The 20,437-nt window shown below is 45.0% G+C and overlaps 1 protein-coding gene across 1 annotated transcript in view; it reads right to left on the bottom strand.

Moving 5' to 3' along the window:
- Nucleotides 1–20,437, bottom strand: part of PDE10A (phosphodiesterase 10A) — a 178,251-nt gene that overhangs the window by 37,975 nt on the left and 119,839 nt on the right. Inside the window, exons 6-12 of the mRNA XM_015591915.2 lie at nucleotides 16,829–16,969; nucleotides 14,655–14,810; nucleotides 13,331–13,381; nucleotides 12,270–12,328; nucleotides 10,654–10,705; nucleotides 4,624–4,766; nucleotides 1,451–1,543 (exon numbers count right to left, since the gene is read on the bottom strand). Of these exons, the coding sequence (XP_015447401.2) occupies nucleotides 1,451–1,543; nucleotides 4,624–4,766; nucleotides 10,654–10,705; nucleotides 12,270–12,328; nucleotides 13,331–13,381; nucleotides 14,655–14,810; nucleotides 16,829–16,969 (695 nt within the window). The remainder of the gene's footprint in view (nucleotides 1–1,450; nucleotides 1,544–4,623; nucleotides 4,767–10,653; nucleotides 10,706–12,269; nucleotides 12,329–13,330; nucleotides 13,382–14,654; nucleotides 14,811–16,828; nucleotides 16,970–20,437) is intronic.

Below are 20,437 nucleotides of genomic sequence, written 5' to 3' on the forward strand. Positions count from 1 at the left end.
ATTTTGTCAGATAAACATTGTGTAAATATTTCTTACCATCTGTTACTTTCCTTTCATGTTAATAGTTGGTCCAGACATTTTCATATAAAGGTTTCATATAAGGATATGTAAATATTTTCAATTTGTAAGCTCTAAAATAAGTTTGTTTTCTTTAAAAAAAACAGATTTTCAGCATACTCTTTATTGGTAAGACAGATTACTAGACTATAGCTGTGCTTATATAAGAGTTTTACGTATTTGACATTAATCAAATGTCTGATAAAACTTCCTATTACTGATGTTAGTCAATTGCTCCTTAAAATAAAGCAAACATTTGAATTACCCACATACGGTGGTCGAACTTTCTAGACTTTTACTCAACGGTCACAGCATCAGTCTTGATACTCAATTTCTAGAGATTTATTAAAACCACATTCATATAATTTGGTTTCCAGTTCTCAAAAGAAACTCAAAAGAAACCAAAATTTGTATAAGCCATCTAACTCAACTTTAATAATATCGGATAAAAGCGGCAACCTTTTGAGTTCCTACTTTTGCGTGTCAGGTAAAGCCGACATTGTATGAATATCATGTCTAATCTTAAAAACAAAAACAAAACTACAAAACAGGCATTATTGTTCCCATTTTAACGACGAGGAAATTCAGGCTCAGAGACATGAAGTAGCTTAATCCAGGTCACTCTAGAACAAACAAATGGCAGAACCGTTCCACAAATGTTAGCGATCATATTCGCTTCTAGTCTCTTCTTTTCTTCTTGAAAGAAACGTGAAAGATAAGCTGGGGTGGGGTGGCCCCTGTGTCGCTTCCCAACCCAATTGTCTTCCCCTCTCCCACCGCATAAATGTAGAGCACGTGCATGCTTGCTGGGTTCCCATCTTTACAGTACATCAATCTGTTGAATAAATAATACACACCCTGAGTATTTTGCAAAGTTTGCGTAAATGGCATACTACGTCACGTCTCTTTCTGCATCTTTTTCATTCACCACTATTTCTGAACTCATGCATCATTTTAACTGTTAATTATCTTCCTCTTATGAATATACCATAATTTAATAAACCATTTCCAACTGGTAAAAACAAAATGTCAGTACTTTTATCACTACGTGTTATGCAGCCTTTTAGAATATGGTTCAGTAGAGAAAATATCAGAACAAAATGACAACACTATAATGAAAGCAAGCAGCTTTATATACTTAAACTCATGCTTTTTAGTTGCTTTTATAGGATTTTCATCTATAGCTGAAAATCACTCATGGTCGAGCATTTTGTAAATATCTGAAACCGTCATTTTGTAAATATCTGAAAACTGCGAGAGTACTGGTCACCGCTGGTTCCAGGAAAGTAGAACAGAGAGCTGAGCAGGAAGGAACGGCCGAGCCGGGCGCCAACGGGCGCCACCCAGAGGCTCCAGCCGGCAGTGCAGGAAGGGCGCGCAGGCCGACTCTCACCTGTTGAAGCGCGGGTCCGCGTAGGCATCGGGGATGTTCAGCACTTCGCCCGTTCTCGCTACTTGACCAGCAATGCCTTTCTCAATTGAAAATCTGCACATACAAAACAGAGGAACATGGCAATTAGCATACAGGTGTGTGAAATAATTCGCAGCACTTCGCTACCACCAAATATTGAACGAAAGAGCATTGCCGCATTTTAAATGCTGTATTAACTTTTCATTTACACATTCTGAATCATCTTATAATTTACAAGATGCTTCGACATAAATTTTCTCAATTACTTCTCACTGTGGTGTGAACTGAGACGGATGTGTTCAGCGGCTTGCTAAAATTCCTGAAGTGTCAGTGGCACAATGAAAACACGAATGCAGGTGAACGCCAACGTGCCTTCTCCACGCACACACCCAGAGTCACACCTACTACACACATGCAGAGTCACACCTACGACACACGCAGTCAGACCTTCTACCACACGTGACCAGATTCACACCTACAACATACGCAGTCACATCTACTACACACGCAGTCACACCTTCTACCATGCACGCACCCAGAGTCACGCCTTCCACCACAAAAACCAGATTCACACCTACGACACACGCAGTCACACCTTCTACCACGCACACACCCAGAGTCACACCTACGACAGTCACACCTCCTCCCACACACACACCGAGTCACACCTACGACAGTCACACTTTCTCCCACGCAGTCACTTTCTACCACACACGCAGTCATACCTACCACATGCACACCCAGTCACACCTCCTACCACACACACAGTCACACCTACGACACACACAGTCACACCTTCTACCACACAAAAACCAGTCACACCTACCACACACAAAAACCAGATTCACACCTATGATATACACAGTCACACCTACTACACATGCAGTGACACCTTCTACCACACACGTGACCAGATTCACACCTTCTACCACACACGTGACCAGATTCACACCTTCTACCACACACGCAACCAGATTCACACCTTCTACAACACGCGCAGTCACACCTACTACCCATACAGTCAGTCACACTTTCTCCCACACACACACCGAGTCACACCTACCACACATGCAACCAGAGTCACACCTTCTACGATACATGCAGTCACACCTTCTACCACACACGCATTCACACCTACTACGCACGCAGTCACACCTTCTACCACACACGCAGTCACACCTACTACACACAGAACCAGAATCATACCTTCTACCACACACACTAGAGTCACACCTTCTACCACACGCGCAGAATCATACCTACTACATACGCAGTCACACCTTCTACCACACACAACCAAACTCACACCTTCTACCACACACGCAACCAGACTCACACCTTCTACCACACGTGTGACTAGATCACACCTTCTACCACACTCACGACCAGAGTCACATGTTATGTCTGATCTTGAGATACTACACAGGACGGGAATTTTAAGGCATTTGCAATACAAACATTGTATAAAAATAACACGATTTATAACTTCTAGTATTTTTACTTAATTTGTTAAATTTAAAAACAGTCAAAACACAAGCATTATCTGAATCTACTTAATTATGTTTTGATATCTAACATCAGCATCTTATATTGTAAATGCATCCTCATATTTCTGAATAGTTTTCTCATTACAATATCATTAGTCGTGCACTCATTTTGAAATTTAGTTAAAAAGGATGTCTAAAATCCACAATATCTACAGATTTCAATGGCTGCAAAATAGCTTTCATAGTATGACATTTTCAACATTGTAGGAGAAAATCATTATTGAAATAAAGCTCTACCCCAAGGATTTTTCCCTCAGGAGAATTTGAAAGAGAATTGATACACTTAAAACACCAATAACTGCCCCCGACTCTGCATAAAATCAGGTTGTTGGTATGAAGGCAAAAACGCAGCCTGCCATGGGCAAAGAACATCAGGTGCCACTGCGTGCCCATGCTAGCTTTCTCGGCCTGGGGGTCGCCCGACTGTGCCTGCTCACTCTCCGTGCTGCTGTCCCTGGTCGGTGGCAGCCGTGACTGAGCAGTGGCCCTCAGAGACCAGGCAGCTCAGAGAGTGACCGTGAGCCACGTCCCCTCACAGTGTCTCATGTGCTCGTGGGAACAGGCTCCCCATTTTCATCTTCAAAATAAGATCGATGCCAGAACTGGCAGGGGCACTGGGACCCTCAGCGACAGAACCGACTTTACCTAAATGACTACATCTGCACTGATTTACTGAGGTCTGAAGAAACCAACCGACCAAAAATATAACAATGACAAAAAAAACTAGCGCCTCTGAGTTGAGCTAGGAGCGTGGGACGCAGGCTCCATGCCCTAGGACGTGGAACGGGGGTGAGTGCCCCGTGGGAGGCAGAGGTGACACCGTGTCCTTCCCACCTGGTGAGCTCCCTCCACAACAGGCGCCCAAAGGAACTGCGGTTCATTAGTGAGGAAGAGGGACTTTAGGGTGGCGACGCCCGAAGCACTCCACAGTATCATGTGGAAAAGTTCAAAGCCACAGAAAGGAGGAAGAATGCAAATGTCTCGAAAATAGACCCAAGTTTTGAATGTTAACCTAGATTCTTAAAAGTTTTGTGACCGTGCTCCTTGTAGGTGTTCGGACTGTGACACGTCGGAGCCACCATGCGTCAACCAGCGGAACGAGCTCCACTCTGTTCACTTAAGTGACCGAAGCTGCCACTTATGGAAACAAACAGGGCTTTCATTTCGAGACACAACAAGGGTGTCACACGACTGATTAAAGCACCTGCTCAGTGGCCCCTACAGGCTGGGGTGTTGGGCCGGGGGGGGTGGCGTGCCAGCCTGTCCTACGTACGCCCTGCTCTTAGGCACGGGAAACCCTGCGGACTCCAGGCGGGGTGCACCTTTACCTACCTGGGGGCACTAGTAAGGTTTTCCGCCATGATTTCCAAAAGGACCGCCTCCGGAAGACGGCGTTTCCAGGAGTGACGCTAACGCTTCCTAGGCGCGGTTTCGCTGGCACTGCAATGTCATTCCCAGAAGCACTACCTTCAGGAGGCGGGTCCTGGTGGGAATGATATCACAGTGTGACAAGTGCTGTCAGCATACCTGCGGACAGGCACAGGAGAGAGGGCGACAGGGCACCTGCGCGCTGCGGCGGCAGCGGGCGGGACGCTACTTCCGCTGTACCTGATCTCTTTGGTCTTCTTGAAGATGGGCCTCCCCTCCTTCTCCTCTCCGATGTCGAACAGGTCGGAGTACAGCTCCTTGTTCTTGTGGTCCACCTGGAACAGGGCGCAGCGGTCGGCGTTCACCAGGTTTTTCGCGTAGATCTGAAAATGAGCAGCGGAATGAGAGGCGGCCGGCGAGAAGCCTCGGGCTGACGCGCAAACTTCGTCAGGCAGAAACGTTAAAATGAATGTTAGAATAAATAAACAAAAAAGTTCTATACTCTCGATCGGGTGGGAAATTAGCATTGTACTGAATACAGGTCTATGGACACAGAAAACACGCGTCGCTGTTAATGTACTAGCATCGGCGACACCTACGTGAACGAATAAACAGCTGCCGATCATCCAAGGTCACGGCGCCGGATGCGGAAATGCAGGTGAGCCCTGAGCCGACCCCCCGCCCAGTCGAAAATGCACAGATCGTTTTGACTGCCCCAAAACATAACTACACCAGGGGACCCTTGGCATCGGTGGGGGCCTGGGCCCTGGGTCCCAATGGGTCCCCGAATCACGGATGCTGGAGCCCCCTGGGTAAGATGCCGCCGCCTCTGCGGGCACCCGGCCATGGACCCCAAACAGCACAGGTCCTCGTTCCAAACGTCTGCGTGGAGGTGGCCCTGGGCAGTTCCGCCCCGTGCTCACGGGCAAGTGAACCACGACACTGCCCAAGGGCTGGGAAGCAGCCGGCAGCCTGACCCCCAAGAGTCCTTCCACCCCCCCCAGGCTCCCTTACAGACCCCGCCAGGCCCCGCTGGGGCGCTGGGCTGAGGCTCCCTCTGCTCTCGAGGCAGTTTCCGGTCTGACTGGCTGCTGAGTGACATACCGGGTATAAAAAATATGACTGAGACACAGTGTTCCCGTTTACCTTAACTGCATTTTATCTGTTGCATTAATAATATGTAACAATTACTAAGAGTTCAGTAGGTGCCAGGCGTTTTTTATATACCTTACGAGCATTCATTCGCTTAGTCGTCACGACAACAATATCAAGTCAGGAAAAACGTAATCTTCACATGACACAGTATCAGGGAAACTGAGGCCCAGAGAAGTAGCTTGTCTGGGAAATGGCGGGTCGAGTATTCGAACGCATCCTCGTTGCCTCAGTGGACTATGTTTTCATGCAAATGTGCTTCTCCATCTCTGAACGGAAAGTCTGTATCTATTGATTTCATCATTCTTTGTTTTTCAATTTCCTTCAACAAGGATTTCTTGAAATTCTAAAAGATGCCACTGTCCTCGGTGGGCTGGAACTGCAGCTATGTTGTAAATACCGTTATTTACCTATGCTGAGAATCCTGGCAATCTCAGCCCCCCGGATGACAGACATGGAATCATTGTTCCTTAGAGAAAAAGAACTAATTCTCAGAGAATAACTGGCTTCGTGAAGCCGACGCAGGAGGGGCGCAGGCACTTTGTGGTCAGAGTTAAACATGTAATGTCACGTGAGACCGCCTTCCAGATGTAACGGAATCGGCGGCCAGGTCGTCGTCACGGTCTCCGCTTTTCGTTACTTATCTCGCCGCCGTCCTCGTCCACTCAACAGTGGCTGCGCCTCACACGCCAGGGGCTGAGGAGACTGGGTGCTGCAGGTGTCAGAACTTCCAGCTTACGTGTCACCTCCACTCGCCTGGGAGGTCTGTGACAGCAGAAGCTGCCTCTTTCCCCCACGGAGTCCACATGCCAAGGCCCAGGCCCCGAGCGCAGGACGACTCACTAGAGTCCACGGGCCGCATGTGACCCATCACCTGCCTCCGAGAGCAAAGTTCCAGAGCGACACAGCCGTGTTCATTCCTCTACGTGCTGCGTGCGGCTGCTGCAGGGGGCAAGTTGAGCAGCTACAACAGAGTGTGGCTCCTAAAGCGCAGCTGGCCCCGCGCAGGAAAGTCTGGCGACCGTCGGTTACCGCATGTAAGATCTCCAGGCCTAAGAACTCTCACTAAATGTTCGAGGAAGGATGGACGGTGCAGACGCAGGAAGAAGGCAGAGGCACCGCGTTGTCGGCAAGCAGAAGAGTTACCCACCTATCTGGCAAACTCACGAGAGCTTCAACTAGTAAATAACAGCGATGCTGCACTATTAATGATTATACACAGCGAAGCCTGCATCCCTGATGCCCAGGGTCATGTGACATGCTCAATACTCCGGCACATAATTATGTTAATAATTATAAAAATCTGGGTGAAATAAAAAATTTTCTCAAAAAAGGAAATGAATTTAGGAGTTGAAAAGTCTAAATAGAATCAGAATCATAAAGCCGACTGAAAAATTATCAAAGAATTATTCCTCATAAAAGGAATCAGCCCCAAATGATTTCAAATATAAATCGTTTAAGAATCTTCAATAAATAATTCCCATCCATTTAAACTGTTCTAAGTTCAGAAAGAACTTCTCCAGTTATTTTTACAACCCCAGCTATGCCATTGACACCGAAAACTGGCAAAGATACTAAAGAAGAAAATTACACACCAACTTTCCTCTGAAACAGAGGAAACATCATAAATAAATATTAGCAAACCAAACAGGAATAAGTTAATATCACAATATGTTTAAATTATACTTTATCCATAACTGTTCATTATCATAAAGTCTATTGTTATAATTCACAATAACAATAAAACAAAGGAGATAAATCCCATGATTATCTTTATGGTTGTCAAAAACATATGCAATGAAATTCACTTTATATGAAATACACCGTATCAACAGAATAAACATCAAAAACCACATGATCATCTCAATAAATGCAGAGAAAATGGATATTGATAAAACTTGAAATCTAATTATGGCTAAAACACTCAAAAAACCTAGGAATAGAACGGACGGAGCTTCCTCAATCCGATGAAGGCCACCTACAAAAATTCACAGCAAACCGCATACTCAACACTAAAAGACAGACACATCTGCTCCAAGATCAGCAGCAAGACAAGGATGTGCGCTCCCTCAACCCCTAGTCTCAACCCCTAGACAAGGATGTGCACTCTCTCAGACTCTTGCCTCTCAACCCCTAGACAAGGATGTGCACTCTCTCAACCCCTAGTCAACACTGGCCTAGACGTTCGAGGCAGGACGACTATGCAAGGAAAACAAAAGGCATCCAGATTGAAAAGGAGAAAGTAAAACTATCACTAGTGATAGTTGACATGATTCTGTATATAGAAAACCATAAAGACTCCACCAAGAAGCTACTGGAGTCATGACTGCATCAAGGTTGCAGGATACAAGATCAAACTACAAAAATCAATTTTATTTCTATACATTTTCAATAAAAATCTGAAAATAAAGAAAACAACTCCTTTTATGACAGCATTAAAAATAAAAATACTTAGGAATAAACTTTACCAAAATTAGAGTAATAGCTGTATTCTAAAATTTACAAAATACTGATGAAAAAAATGAAGATGATCGAAATAAAAGGAAAAACGTCCCATGTTCACGTATTGGAAGGCTTGATATGGTTAAGATGGCAATGCTCCCCACACTCATCTACAAATTAAATACAGTTCCTACCAGAATCCCACCTGAATTCTTTGGATAAACTGACAAGCAGATTTCTCAAATTCACATGGAATTACAAGGGTCCCTAAACGGCCAAAAGATATTGAAAAAGAAGAACAAATTAGGAGGGCTCACACTTCCAGACTTCAAAACTTTCTACAAAATGACAGTTATCAAGGTGATGTGGACAGAACTGCAGACCAATGGAACGGAACCGAGGGCCTGGCACTCAACCCATCTCTGACAAGACCACTGAAGGTCAACACACGGTGCTGGTAAAACCAGATACCCGCATGCAGAAGAATGAACTTGGACCCTTATACAGATTAACTATCATAGATCAAAAACCTAAACGTAAAAGCTACAGCTATGAAACTCTTACCAAAAAAATGAGAGTAAATTTTCATCACCTCTGATTTGGCACTGGCTTCCTGGTATGACACTACAAGCATGAGCAACAAAGACAAAAACAGGTCACTGGACTTCATCGAAATTAAAATCTTCTGCGCTTCAGGAGATACTATCGAGAAAGTGAACAGAAAACCCAGAGATGGGAGAAAACACTTTCCAGACAAGATCAGATTAGGGAGCTGCATCGGAACACACGAGGGACGCTCACAACTCAATGAGAGACGACAAGGAGCTCCATTACCAAGTGGCCACAGGATCGGAACAGACATTTCTTCGGCGTGGATGGATATACGAATGGCTAAGAAGCCCATGAAAAGGTGTTTGATATCTTCGGTCACTAGAGAAACGGCCATCAGACAACTGAGAGAGAGAGCACTCCACATCCAGGACGATGACAGCTACTAGTCAGACAGCAAGTGGGGCTGGCGGCAGCGCGGAGATTCGAGCCCATGCGCAGTGCCAGTGAGAAATGAGACGCTGTGCCTGCCTTGGGACACACTCAGGCGGCTCCCCAAAGAGCTAAACGAAGAAGCATCAGATGACCCGCCTTTCCATTCCTACGTGTGCACCTGACACACTGGAAACAGGTCTTCAAACAAAACTGCACACGAATGGTCAAAGCTGCACTGTTCGCATTAGCCAAAATGTGAAAATAATCCAATGTCCATCAGCTGATGAATGGATAAAAGGTGTGGTCTGTCTGTCTATTCAACAGGACGTTACTGGACCATTCAAAAGAATAAAGTACCGACACGCTACCTCATGGATAAACTTTGAAAATGTTACGCTAAGTGAAAGAAACCAGGCACAAACGGCCACATAGCAATGACTCTGCTCACGTGAGATGTCTAGAACAGGCGAGTCCACGGAAAAAGAACGAAGTGTGGTTGCTTGGGACTGGGAGGTGGACAGGATAGGACATAAGGTGAAGGATGGAATGGAGTGTCTTTCTGAGGAAGTGAAAATGTTCAAAAACTGACTGCTGAGGGCTGCACGCACCTGCGACTATACCAAGACCCACTGCGTCGGACACTGCGTGGGCGAGAACCACGGTATGCGAATCAGACCTCAATCACGATGTTTTTCAAAAGGCACTATTAATAATACAAAGCCTAGTCAATAAGCGCTCCTTGTACCCCTAGCATAAACTCTGTCGGTCCACATATATCCTCATTTTTATATTCTTTTTATATACGTTTCACTGTTTTATAAATTCCTTAAATTTTGTCATAACCAAATACATTACTTTTTACTATGCAATCAAGAGTTCTCCTTTTTGTCCAAATAAAACCATCAATGTAACTAATTATGTAAAAAATGTGCTGAGAGTAACGAGCTTTAACGTTACTCTCTAATTCCTTAGTAAACTTTGTCTCCACGAACCAGGGACCGCACCGTATCCCATCCTCCCTGCCATGAAATCAAAGAGCGATGGTCAGTGAGCGTCATGAAATCGGGAGATGAGGCAACCCCTTATGGACAAGATTACTGTATTTTGAGAATGACCAAGCAAATGGGAAACAGAAAGTCCATTTCTCAAATCATACGAGACAGCATGGATGGGACCAAGCGAGCCGGGCCTCCCTGGACGCCACATACACATCGCTCTGACTAAAGGAAGCCACGTCGTCAGGGGCGTCTCGCCAGGGCACCGAAGTAGCCACACAGGGAAACATGGATAAAACTCTACTTTGTGTGGCTTTCAGCCTACGAGTCTCTAGAAGATGGGAACGATGAAGATGTAACTAAGCAGATTTAATTAAGCAGAATGGACCTCAACATCAGTTGAGAATTCCCCACACAGCCATATGCAAAGGTATTGTGGAGACTATAAAAAGAAACTATATGTTTTCAAAGCATAGCTCACCACTAAATAATGAAAAACTCATGAGACATTTTCCCAAAATGTTGTTCGAAACTCTCCAAAATTAATAGAAGTGACCAAAAAATCAAGGTGGCACCGTCAGATCACTAAGTATCACCTTTTCATCTATTTACGTCTAATATAGTAAAATGTTCCACCACATATTAGGACATGAATCTAAGGTTAAATAAAACCATTTTCAAAAGAAAAGGCACCTACCATTATGTGTTCAAGTAGAGAATCTATTGCGACTATGTTATCAAAATATGTCCTGAAAAAAAGAGACATAAAACCTGTAAGGATCTTGTTCAGAACACAGAAAATATTAAACTTTGACTACATTTCCCACCTTTGTCTACATTTAAATAAAACACATAAAGACATACGTTTGATTTTTGTCATCTTATGGAAACAAGTGATATTATTATTTTAAAGGAATAAATGAAACTTAACCATTGTCTTTATCACGAGGACTCTAATTTCAGAGAATGCATAAAATAATGATTTTTTTGGTAAGTATCAATGTAGAAAGTTTGTAGCATTTAACGAAAACTATGACGGAATGAATTGGGTTCACCATATTTAATATTTTCATGAAGAACTTTGATCTGAAATAAAAAAATTTAAATTTGCTAAATCTCATTAATACGGTTAAAATGTAGATTATCACTGAAAAACCGGCAAGTTAAAAAGTCGTTTAACTGTACTAAGAAAGCACTGCAGTCCCTCTGAGGATACCAGCACGCACGCAATGAGGAGGGCCGACCGCCCTCGCCGTGAGACACCGTGCTGTTAGGAGCGGCAAGCGGTTTGGAGCATCTGGTCTACACAGTAGAGTGCAAAGCTGATAAACAGATGCACCGGTGGATATGCACATAAGCCGGCGTGCAGTGCAAGAACACGTACAGAGACTAGATCTGTCGGCAGCTACTGCTTTCAGTTTGGGTTTGTGCGAGTTTAGCGGGCCCTATAATTAAGGTAACGTGTGGTAAGTGAGGCACACACCTTCCACGTAAAGCCGGAGTGCCCGCGGGCTGGGCACGTGGAGGGTCCCGCCGCGAGGACGGCGGCAGAGAGCGAGAGAGACAGAGACAGAGAGAGCGAGAGTGAGAGAGAGAGAGACAGAGCGAGAGTGAAAGAGACAGAGACAGAGACAGAGAGAATGAGAACGCAGCCCGCATCGCTGCAGGCAGCTGGAGGACAGCAGGTGCACGTCCCCTGTCACAGGCTGGCAGGGGGACGTGGCCGATTTTCAGATTTTGAGGATTAAGTCGAGGGTCGGGAGATGTGCCCTGTGCTGACAAACCCCACGTGAACCGGGAATGTCACGGGCTCCCAGAATCGCTCCCTCCGCCGGCCCAGGGGACTTTTTCTAGGTCAGGGAAGTGGGGCGTTTTCTCTACAATGAAATCTGAGCTACTGCACATGGGAAAATTTAAATAACAGTATTAACAATACGTTTTCATTTACGGACATCTGTGGAAAACACCAGAGAGAACTTTTTGGAAAAAAATAAACGAACATTTCCTCTCCTTCCACTGTCAGTTTTGTCCCACAAGAAAAGACAGAAAAATACCTGGTGTCTTTAAAATGCTCTAGTGACTCTAAATAGAAAATACACAAATGAAAGAGCACAAATGAGGCCCAGTCACTTGCAAAGGGAACGTGGATGCGACCGCCACTCCGTGGGCACAGATGTGGCTCGCCGTCCGTACCAGGCTGCGTGCAGTGGGGTCAGCGAGGGCGGCGCGGGGTGGCCTGTCATTGCCAGGCCCTCCCCTCTACCGCACCACCGAGCAGTGAGAGCTACTACATCCCCAGACACCAGCACTTACTTGGACACGTCGAGGAGAAAGTCATTCAATTCGGTCTGCTTGGCAAGGCCTCTGCATACCTGCCGCATAAAATAATGGCTATTAATTAGGAGAGATGTTTGCATATTTAAAAATAAAACTTCCAGAATACTTACCCTATTTTATTTTAAAAGGCAGACAGGATCACTTTGTTTATAATGTCATAATAATATCAATAACAATTCACTTTTATCGAACGCTTAAATGCACCGAGCACTTGCTATTCTCATCCAAACACTACCAACGCGCAGGTGTGGATGCCCCGTGCTCGCGAGGCACGGGGCGGTGAGGGCCTTGCCCGGCCTGCAAGGCCACGCGCGGCGCGGCGCGGCCCTTGGATCGGACTGTCTGCCCCCAGAGCCGCTCTTCAGAACAACGTTGCGTTTTTAAATACCGTGTGTGGGCACACAGAGCGCCCAGGCTGCACACTGTCGCATCCCAAGGCCTCAGGGTCTTACAGCTACACAAACCTTTTCTTGCCCAGTCCCCCCTTTGCCCGAGTTTGCAGAAATGGACTCAACAAAACAGCAACAAAAGGAAGTGGAAGACACGAGGCAGAGTCGCACGGCTGCCGTGATCTTGAACTTCAAAAGCCTAGTTAGCGGGAAAACGCCATGCAGTCTGCGATCTTTCAGAGCAGGTCATTCTTTCAAGAGAACCAGGTATCTTCAATTTAAGACCAGTGTTTTCACATAGCATTTAGTTTAGAGGGCGCTTTCACTTAGGAAATGGAGTCATAAACGTATCAACGCTAAGGCCAGTGGGAAGTCGTGCCTGGTCTTTCGGTGGAAAACAAAAACCAAAATAGGACACGTGCCTTTGCTGCATGAGTGATATGCAATTATGTGTAAACACGTAAAAATAACCGCAAGACAGTTCAGGCGGAGAGGGGGTGAATGCAAGGGCGCAGGCACTGACTGCAGGAGTCACGAAGCCTCCGCTGTCCGGGCACAAAGCGCCAGGCTGCTTGCCGCCCACCTGATGACCCCCTCCCGACCCCGCCCCCGCCCCCACGGGAAGCCTGGGACCTTCCCAAGACTCACCTGCACCTGATGAATCGCTACTGAAGCCCAGGCAAGATTTGCCGTTGCGACCTGAGGAGGAAGAGTGAAACACGTTTTTCTCAGTCACTGCAGATATCACAACGCAGGACTTCAGCATAAACATATTTCGAGAATTTTCTGAGGTCATCACACTTCTGACTATTTCGCCAAACACAAAGCATTGGACGTGCACGAGATTTCTCTGTGACATTTCCCCTTTAAAACTGGGTTTAATGCTCCCTTGTTACTCTTAATTTTGGATAAAAAGATAAACTGACCAAGAGAGCTAAAGTCCCGTGATTTTAACACAAAATATTTTCGGCTTAGCAAGAATTCTGTTAAAAAGCCTCTAATAACCACTCTCCATGCTGAAATATTTCTTAAACTTCGCTGATGGGTCCCCAAATGACTATTCTACTTCTTCCATTATTCATCCATTGAACAAACATTTACTAGGCCCTACTAGGGACCAGGCGCCATTCTTGATGCTGGAGACACAGCATCAACAACAGACAGCTCGCTATGGGGAGAGGGGAAGGCACGAAAGAAAACAAGCGAGAACAGACTCTTGCCCGGGGACGAGGGCCAGAGAGGAAAAGAGGTGCCACAGACAGGGCACCGGACAGGCAGGGCACCAGGCGGACAGGGCACCGGACAGGAGCTGCTCAAGCCCACATGCAGCGTTCAGGGAAGGCCTGGCTGGGAGGGTGACGGTCAAGGACATCACTGAAAGCGGTGGCTGGAGCTGGGACACCACAGGCTCTGCTGGGGCCCCGTCCGCCTTGCTCAAGGGTCTGGTGTGGCGGGAGGGAGGGGATGTGCCGTCCAGGTAAATGGACAGGGCGCAAACTGCGGGGCTGGGGCACGTACTGGCATGGCAGCGCGCAGCGATGCTTGGTTTCAGTATGCACCAGCCAGTTCGGGGAACAATGAACGGAGCTCACTGCTTTACAAGTGCATGTGATGCCAGAACGTACTCAGGGAAGATGAGTGTTAAGAAAACATAAAGACCACCAGGATGTGAAAACTCCCAGTCATCTACTACGTTATCTGACTCACGACATGGCATACTTTTATTTTTATTATGAAAATGGGTTCTTACTAAAAATAAAAAAAAAAAAGCCTGCATTTCCAGTTTAACCGGTCTCCTCTCTAAACTACAAAACAAACAAAAAAAAGTTTTTAAAATTCATTAGCATTAGCATCAAAACGCTGTTAAGCAAACTGGTTTTAAACACTGATCCATTTATTCATTCGTGGGTGGTGCTAACGAGCTCCTCCAGGGGCAGGGCCCACAACGGTCCCGACCAGCAACCAGCCTCACCTCCTGATGGCTCAGGCAGAAGGCCTCCTTGCCCCAGTGGCGGTACAGCTCCAGGATGCCGATCAGATCGCCGATCGCGGTGACAATCGGCAGGCAGAGGACCGACTGGATCCGCGTCCCTGACTCCAGGCCAGTGCCTTTGGGAAATCGTTCATCCTGAAAATAAAATGGAAAAAGATATGAATTTAGTTAAAGAAATGGAATCATCAGATTGTGATTCTTATTTCTATCAGAAATCGCCTAATACTTGTCAATAATATGCGGTTCTTTTCGAAGGAAAACCAAGAGAGATGGGCAGTATAAACCATCTTTAGGAAACGCTTCTCTTCAGCAGCACGGAACCTACACCCAAATCCTGCCCTGAGGCTTCTTCACCTTGGTGCAGTGGAACTGAATGAATGAATGAACGCATGAAGGAGTGAGTGAGTACTTATCAATTTCACCGGATAGCAGATGCTAGCACTCACTCACTCATCACCTTCTGCTGTGTCAGAACCTTTCCAAGGGCTTCGCAGGTACAATGTCACAGGTGAAAACTACTCCAAATGCAAACACCATATGAAGGAAAATATATGTAAAGCTTTTTCTACTTTTAAGGTTCGAATAACACAAAAGTGGATGTTAATGACAGTCATTCTAACTGGACCTCAAAGACTTATGTTAAATATTCAAACCAGCGAATAATTTTCAATTACTTATCATAAGAAATGAAATTGGTTCTTTGATTTGAATAATTTTCTATTAGCGAAAGCGCTCAAAGGAATATAGGAACTCATGAATTAATATCAAAACACCAATGCTATTTATTCAGTTTGTACTGTCTGTAAGGAAGCTTTTCATGAATCAAGACTGGTACAAGTCTATACTTGTAATTTACTGTTCTTTTGAAAGTTTGCATATACAACAGACCATTTTCAAGCGACAGCTTACACAGTATCTACTTTTAACACTTACTTTTAAAAACTGAAACGCATTGGACGCATAACACTGCGTTTAACACTGTGCGGCTGAAGGCGCACGTGTCGCTGATACATCTGGATACTGTGATATGACTGCCACGTATGTAGTTAGCACCTCCACCACAGCACGTAAGTGTCTTTTCTCTTTTGTGCTGGGAAAAACTACGATCTAGTATCTTAGCAAATTTGATAATTAGAATATAATGCTGTTGTCTATGTTCACTAAACTATGCAACAATTATTTTTAACTGCTTTACTTTTTCTTTCTTGCCTTTTTTTTTTTGGATAAAATAACTAGTTACCTGAGTTGTTCAAGGTCATAATTAGAGGCAAAACCAAAATTAAAACCTAGATTCCATGACTAGTAATTTTCAGAGCAAGTTCATTACCCCTAGATGCTTGTTTGTACACTCGTCAGTTTTAAAGGCTAAGCTCACCGTGACATTTTGCCACAGTTTTCACAGGTACTGTGGAAGACTGCATTAAAGGCTCCATTTTGTCGCTTTCCCTGTCCCCATGTCCTTTATCGGCATCGTCCGAGACTGAGTGTGGGCCTGTCTCCGTGATGTGCTCTGGCCAATGAGAGGGCAGAAGCTCGGACACGAGCAGAGGCTTGGAAACTCACTTGCATGTTTCCACTTCTCTAGCGCCCCTGCCACCACCACGAGAACACGCCAGGCTTCGCTTACTGGGGAGGTGGGGTGCAGGGGGGAGATGCACATGGAGAGCTGCGGCCATCTGAGCCCAGCCAGCTCCTCAGTGGTGGCCAGCGGACCGCACATGTGTAAGCGAGCCCAGCCAAGTATCAGCAGAAGGCCCAGTCCGCAGACTCCTGAGAAACAGCAAGTGGCTGCTGTACGGCGCGAGAAGAATTTGGAGTGGTCTGTCACAGCAATAGGTGGCTCATTCATGTCTATCCTGCTCGGATGTGAAACCAAACCGTCCATGTGCTGTTTGCATGAATATAAACATGCACTGTTGTGCTGAATTATACTGGCAGGTATTGAACTAAAAACTATTCCAGTCTAGCTCTTCGTGGGTATATAAGATATGGTTTTCTGAGTGCAAAGAATTTGTTTACATACCAATTTATTTACTGACCTGTATCTTAATGCTTGAATAAAATGGCTTAAATTACAACATCAAAATGACACATCATCTTTCTTAATACTTCAGATTACAAATGGCACAACTGGTAAAAAGCCATGTATGTACCCCAAGGATGTCTTCCACGAGCAACGTCTTCCGGGACTTGGCCACGTAGGCGGAGGTGGTGGTGCCCTGGGCGATGGGGCCCGCAGGAACGAGCCGGGGTCTCCCTTCCTTGACTCCGGGCGGGGTGAAGATGCACAGGCTCTGGCAAGAAGAAGCGGCACGCTTTACACACCTTCCCGTACTGCGGCTCGGCGCAAAGAGCCTCCTAGATATCACGCGACGGTCACGAGAAACCTGGGAGCCAAGGAAGGGCCACTGGAGGAGGACAGGGGCTCGGCAGTGAACGGGAGCAGCTGGTGAGATTCTCTCGCATATTTGCGACGCACACAAAATACGGGCTAGATCCAGGACTTCGGTGAATGTCTGCGCACTGAAAAGCTCTTAACGTAGCCTCCTATTCTGATACAGAGAAAATAAGATGAAAAATGTAAACTGTCCTTGGGCTCAAGATGCCATCAGGGGAAGAATCGGGCGCACCGTGGGCTAGCCCCCCTGCAGGCCTGGCATACGGGTCTGGAGGAAACGTCTGTAGCTATAGGTCAGCGTGATCGGTTGTTTTTCATTTTCAGTGAAAATGTTCCTTTCTCAGAACATTATTCCTTTTTTTAATATTCAAGTCACTCCACTCCTTAAAACTGGCCTGCCTGTAAAAGTACGGAGCACACTCTTGATAAAAAACCTTGCTCTTCTCTGCACGAAAGATTTTGGCCAAGTCTGGGTATAGCTACCCTTTCAAGGGACTGGGTGGGAAGGTAAAGTTCTGACATTATTTGAAAATAAACGTTTTTAAAAACAAGGTCAGGACGGGGTTCCATGGTGTAGCAGAGCACATCTGCTTTACACGCAGAAGGTCCCGAGTTCGTGCCCCAGTGGAATCACGGTCCCTGGTCTACGGCCGCGCCACCTTGAACAAGCCCGATGTCTGATCGCGTGAAGCTAAGCAGGGTCAGGCCTGGTTAGTACTTGGATGGGAGACCACCTGGGAAGCCCAGGTGCTGCAGGTGTAAATAATAAAATAATAATTAATTTAAAAATAAGATCAGCTATTCTGACTGAATCAAATCACATTTTTAAATAAATATCTACTAAATAAGAATTGCTAATCAGAACAAACCATCTAGGGTTTGGAGGCAGCATTTCAACCTAATGGTATGATTATCTCCGCAATGTGAAGATTATTAAGGTTCGGGTGTGTTCTCCCAGCACCCCCATACCTTGGAGTGTTGCAACTTAAAGGCTGGAGGCCTTTCAAAGCAGTAAGCGTGAGACAGTCCTCTTAAGCTACACATGGCCGTTTTATATACTGGCCACTACCAAGCTATTTCTAGGTGAAGACGGTGAGTTGAGTGTGTGTGTTAACTTGTTAGGTAAGTTCTTTTCGAGCTTTGTAATGACAAAGAACCCTTTTTTCAAATAAAATCTTATGCGCGATCACGAGAGCGAACCCTAAATCCCCGAGCTCCTTCGCTGACCAGGAGCAGCGACGCTGCGTCCCGGCTGCTTTCAGCGGATCACCGCAATTCAAAGACTAAAAGCTAAATCCAAAATACTTCTATTCACAAGTATATCTATCTACATCAGCTGGCACTGTGCTTAAGTAGTATTTACTATTAAGTACGAGGCCTGTGAAAATACATTTTAAGTATGTCTTTTAAAAGAATTAAGTTTAAAAACGTTTAAACACAAGTTATACACTTTAAAAAGGTTTTTAAAATGTAACTATATAAGATGACAGTTTCACCTTATTTATTCTTAAAGCCGCCAGAAATCAGAATCACTGGTTTTAAAGTTACTATGCTTCTATCACGCAGCAACATACATGACAGGTAAAGTAAGATGTTCCTTAGTGTTTGTAGCTAATTGTCGCAATGCAATTCAGTGTGTCTTAAGGCTGAGTAGAAAAATGATTCAAGAACAGGAAGAGAGATGACTGCAAGGCAAAAAGCTGGAAGGACATGGTACACTGAGCCAGAGATCTTCTCAAAGGACGAGGATGCTGGCCTGAGGCAGCGTGCCACGTGGTGTCCCTCACCCTGCCAGAGACAGGACTGCATGGACGAGCTTACGCTGAACTGCGTGGTGCACGTAAGTCTTACAGAAGAACTCCCGTGACAGTAATGGAGAGTAAGCGCGAGCAAGCTCCCAACAGTGGCGTTTTTATTTTTATTATTTTTATTTTTTAATGGCCATTGACTTGGTTATTTGAAGATACACAATACACATCTTTTTGGGGTGACTTTGCTGTATTTGCGTTAAGGTTGGATTTAATAATATCTTCAAGTTATCCTTAGTATCCCAATTCAATAATGACAGAATAGCTTACACACTCCTATGTTATTAGATCATTTACTGAAAATTATTAAACATTCACTGCCTCTGTACAGGGTTTCCGTATGATCTTGAGAAACAGATAAGCAAATACTGGGCTGAGAGGACATAAAAAGCTATTCTCTATGTTAGGCTTGCTGAAAATAAATGGTTTACGAATCATTCACTTACTTACTAAAACTGAAAAACTCCTTGTGGATAAGTAATTGTCAAAAAGTTAAATACTTTTCCACCATGGGAACGTTATACGTCTGTTACTAACAAGCTCGTGATTTTTTATCCTATTTACCAAATAGGAATGCCTTCTGATGAGAGTCGAGGCCAAAAGCTAACTAAATATTGAGTAATGTCACAATGTCATATGAAGGCCCAAGGCTCGGGCAGGAGGCAAAGTGAGGGCCAACGCAAGACAGACACCTGTCTCTGACATCCTCATGGTCTCTCATTCTCTCCTCCGTATTACTGGTCTCTTACACGTCTTTGGGAGTTGGGTGTTTTTTTAACTCCATAAAATTCACCTGGGGAAAAGCCTCCTGCGTAACGCTCACTGCCGACTGAAGACCAAGCTCTGGTCCCAGTGTGCGGTCTGTCACTGCATGTTCTTTACGCTCTTTGCGGTCGAACAGAGTGGCAGGCAGCCATCATCACACACAGAACATGTCAGTACGAAACCTCTCCGTTATAGGCTGAATTTCACATGTATTCGAGGATGGGGAAGGCTCGTTGCATCTACCTTCATTCATTCCCCAGGAATAACCGAACAGCTGCGCACTTAGTTCTCTTTTTCCCACTGTTCGAACCGCCCCCCTCAGCACACACTCGACCCCCAAGTACACCTGCGTCTTTCTCTACACCCCTAGTTCGGAGCCCTTTGCTTGATTTGTCTACCGTACTGTGTTACTTACTATAAGTCTACAGTTCCTTTTGTGATCTGCCAAGGCGAGTCTTGCTGTTTTAGAATACGACTATGTATTTTATAGGATACGTCTTGCATTTTCCATTGAAGGGCCTGCCTTGATGCATTAACAAACGATAGATACAAATAAGTTTAAAAACTTACTTGTTTTTAAACTTATTTTTCAAAATCAAGCAAAATGATTTTTGACATAAGGATGTGACTGGGATGTTCAAATTAATAAGATAAAAAATATACTCAGTATATAATATAATATACTCGGGTGAATGAAAACTAGTTTTTATCAAATATCACTAGAGAACATTTCAGAATATGTTAAGAATATTCTGCATACATCTATCATATCTAATTTGCCTATAAAATCA

Source organism: Pteropus alecto, unplaced genomic scaffold (genome assembly GCF_000325575.1).
Source record: "Pteropus alecto unplaced genomic scaffold, ASM32557v1 scaffold195, whole genome shotgun sequence".
NCBI lineage: Eukaryota > Metazoa > Chordata > Mammalia > Chiroptera > Pteropodidae > Pteropus > Pteropus alecto.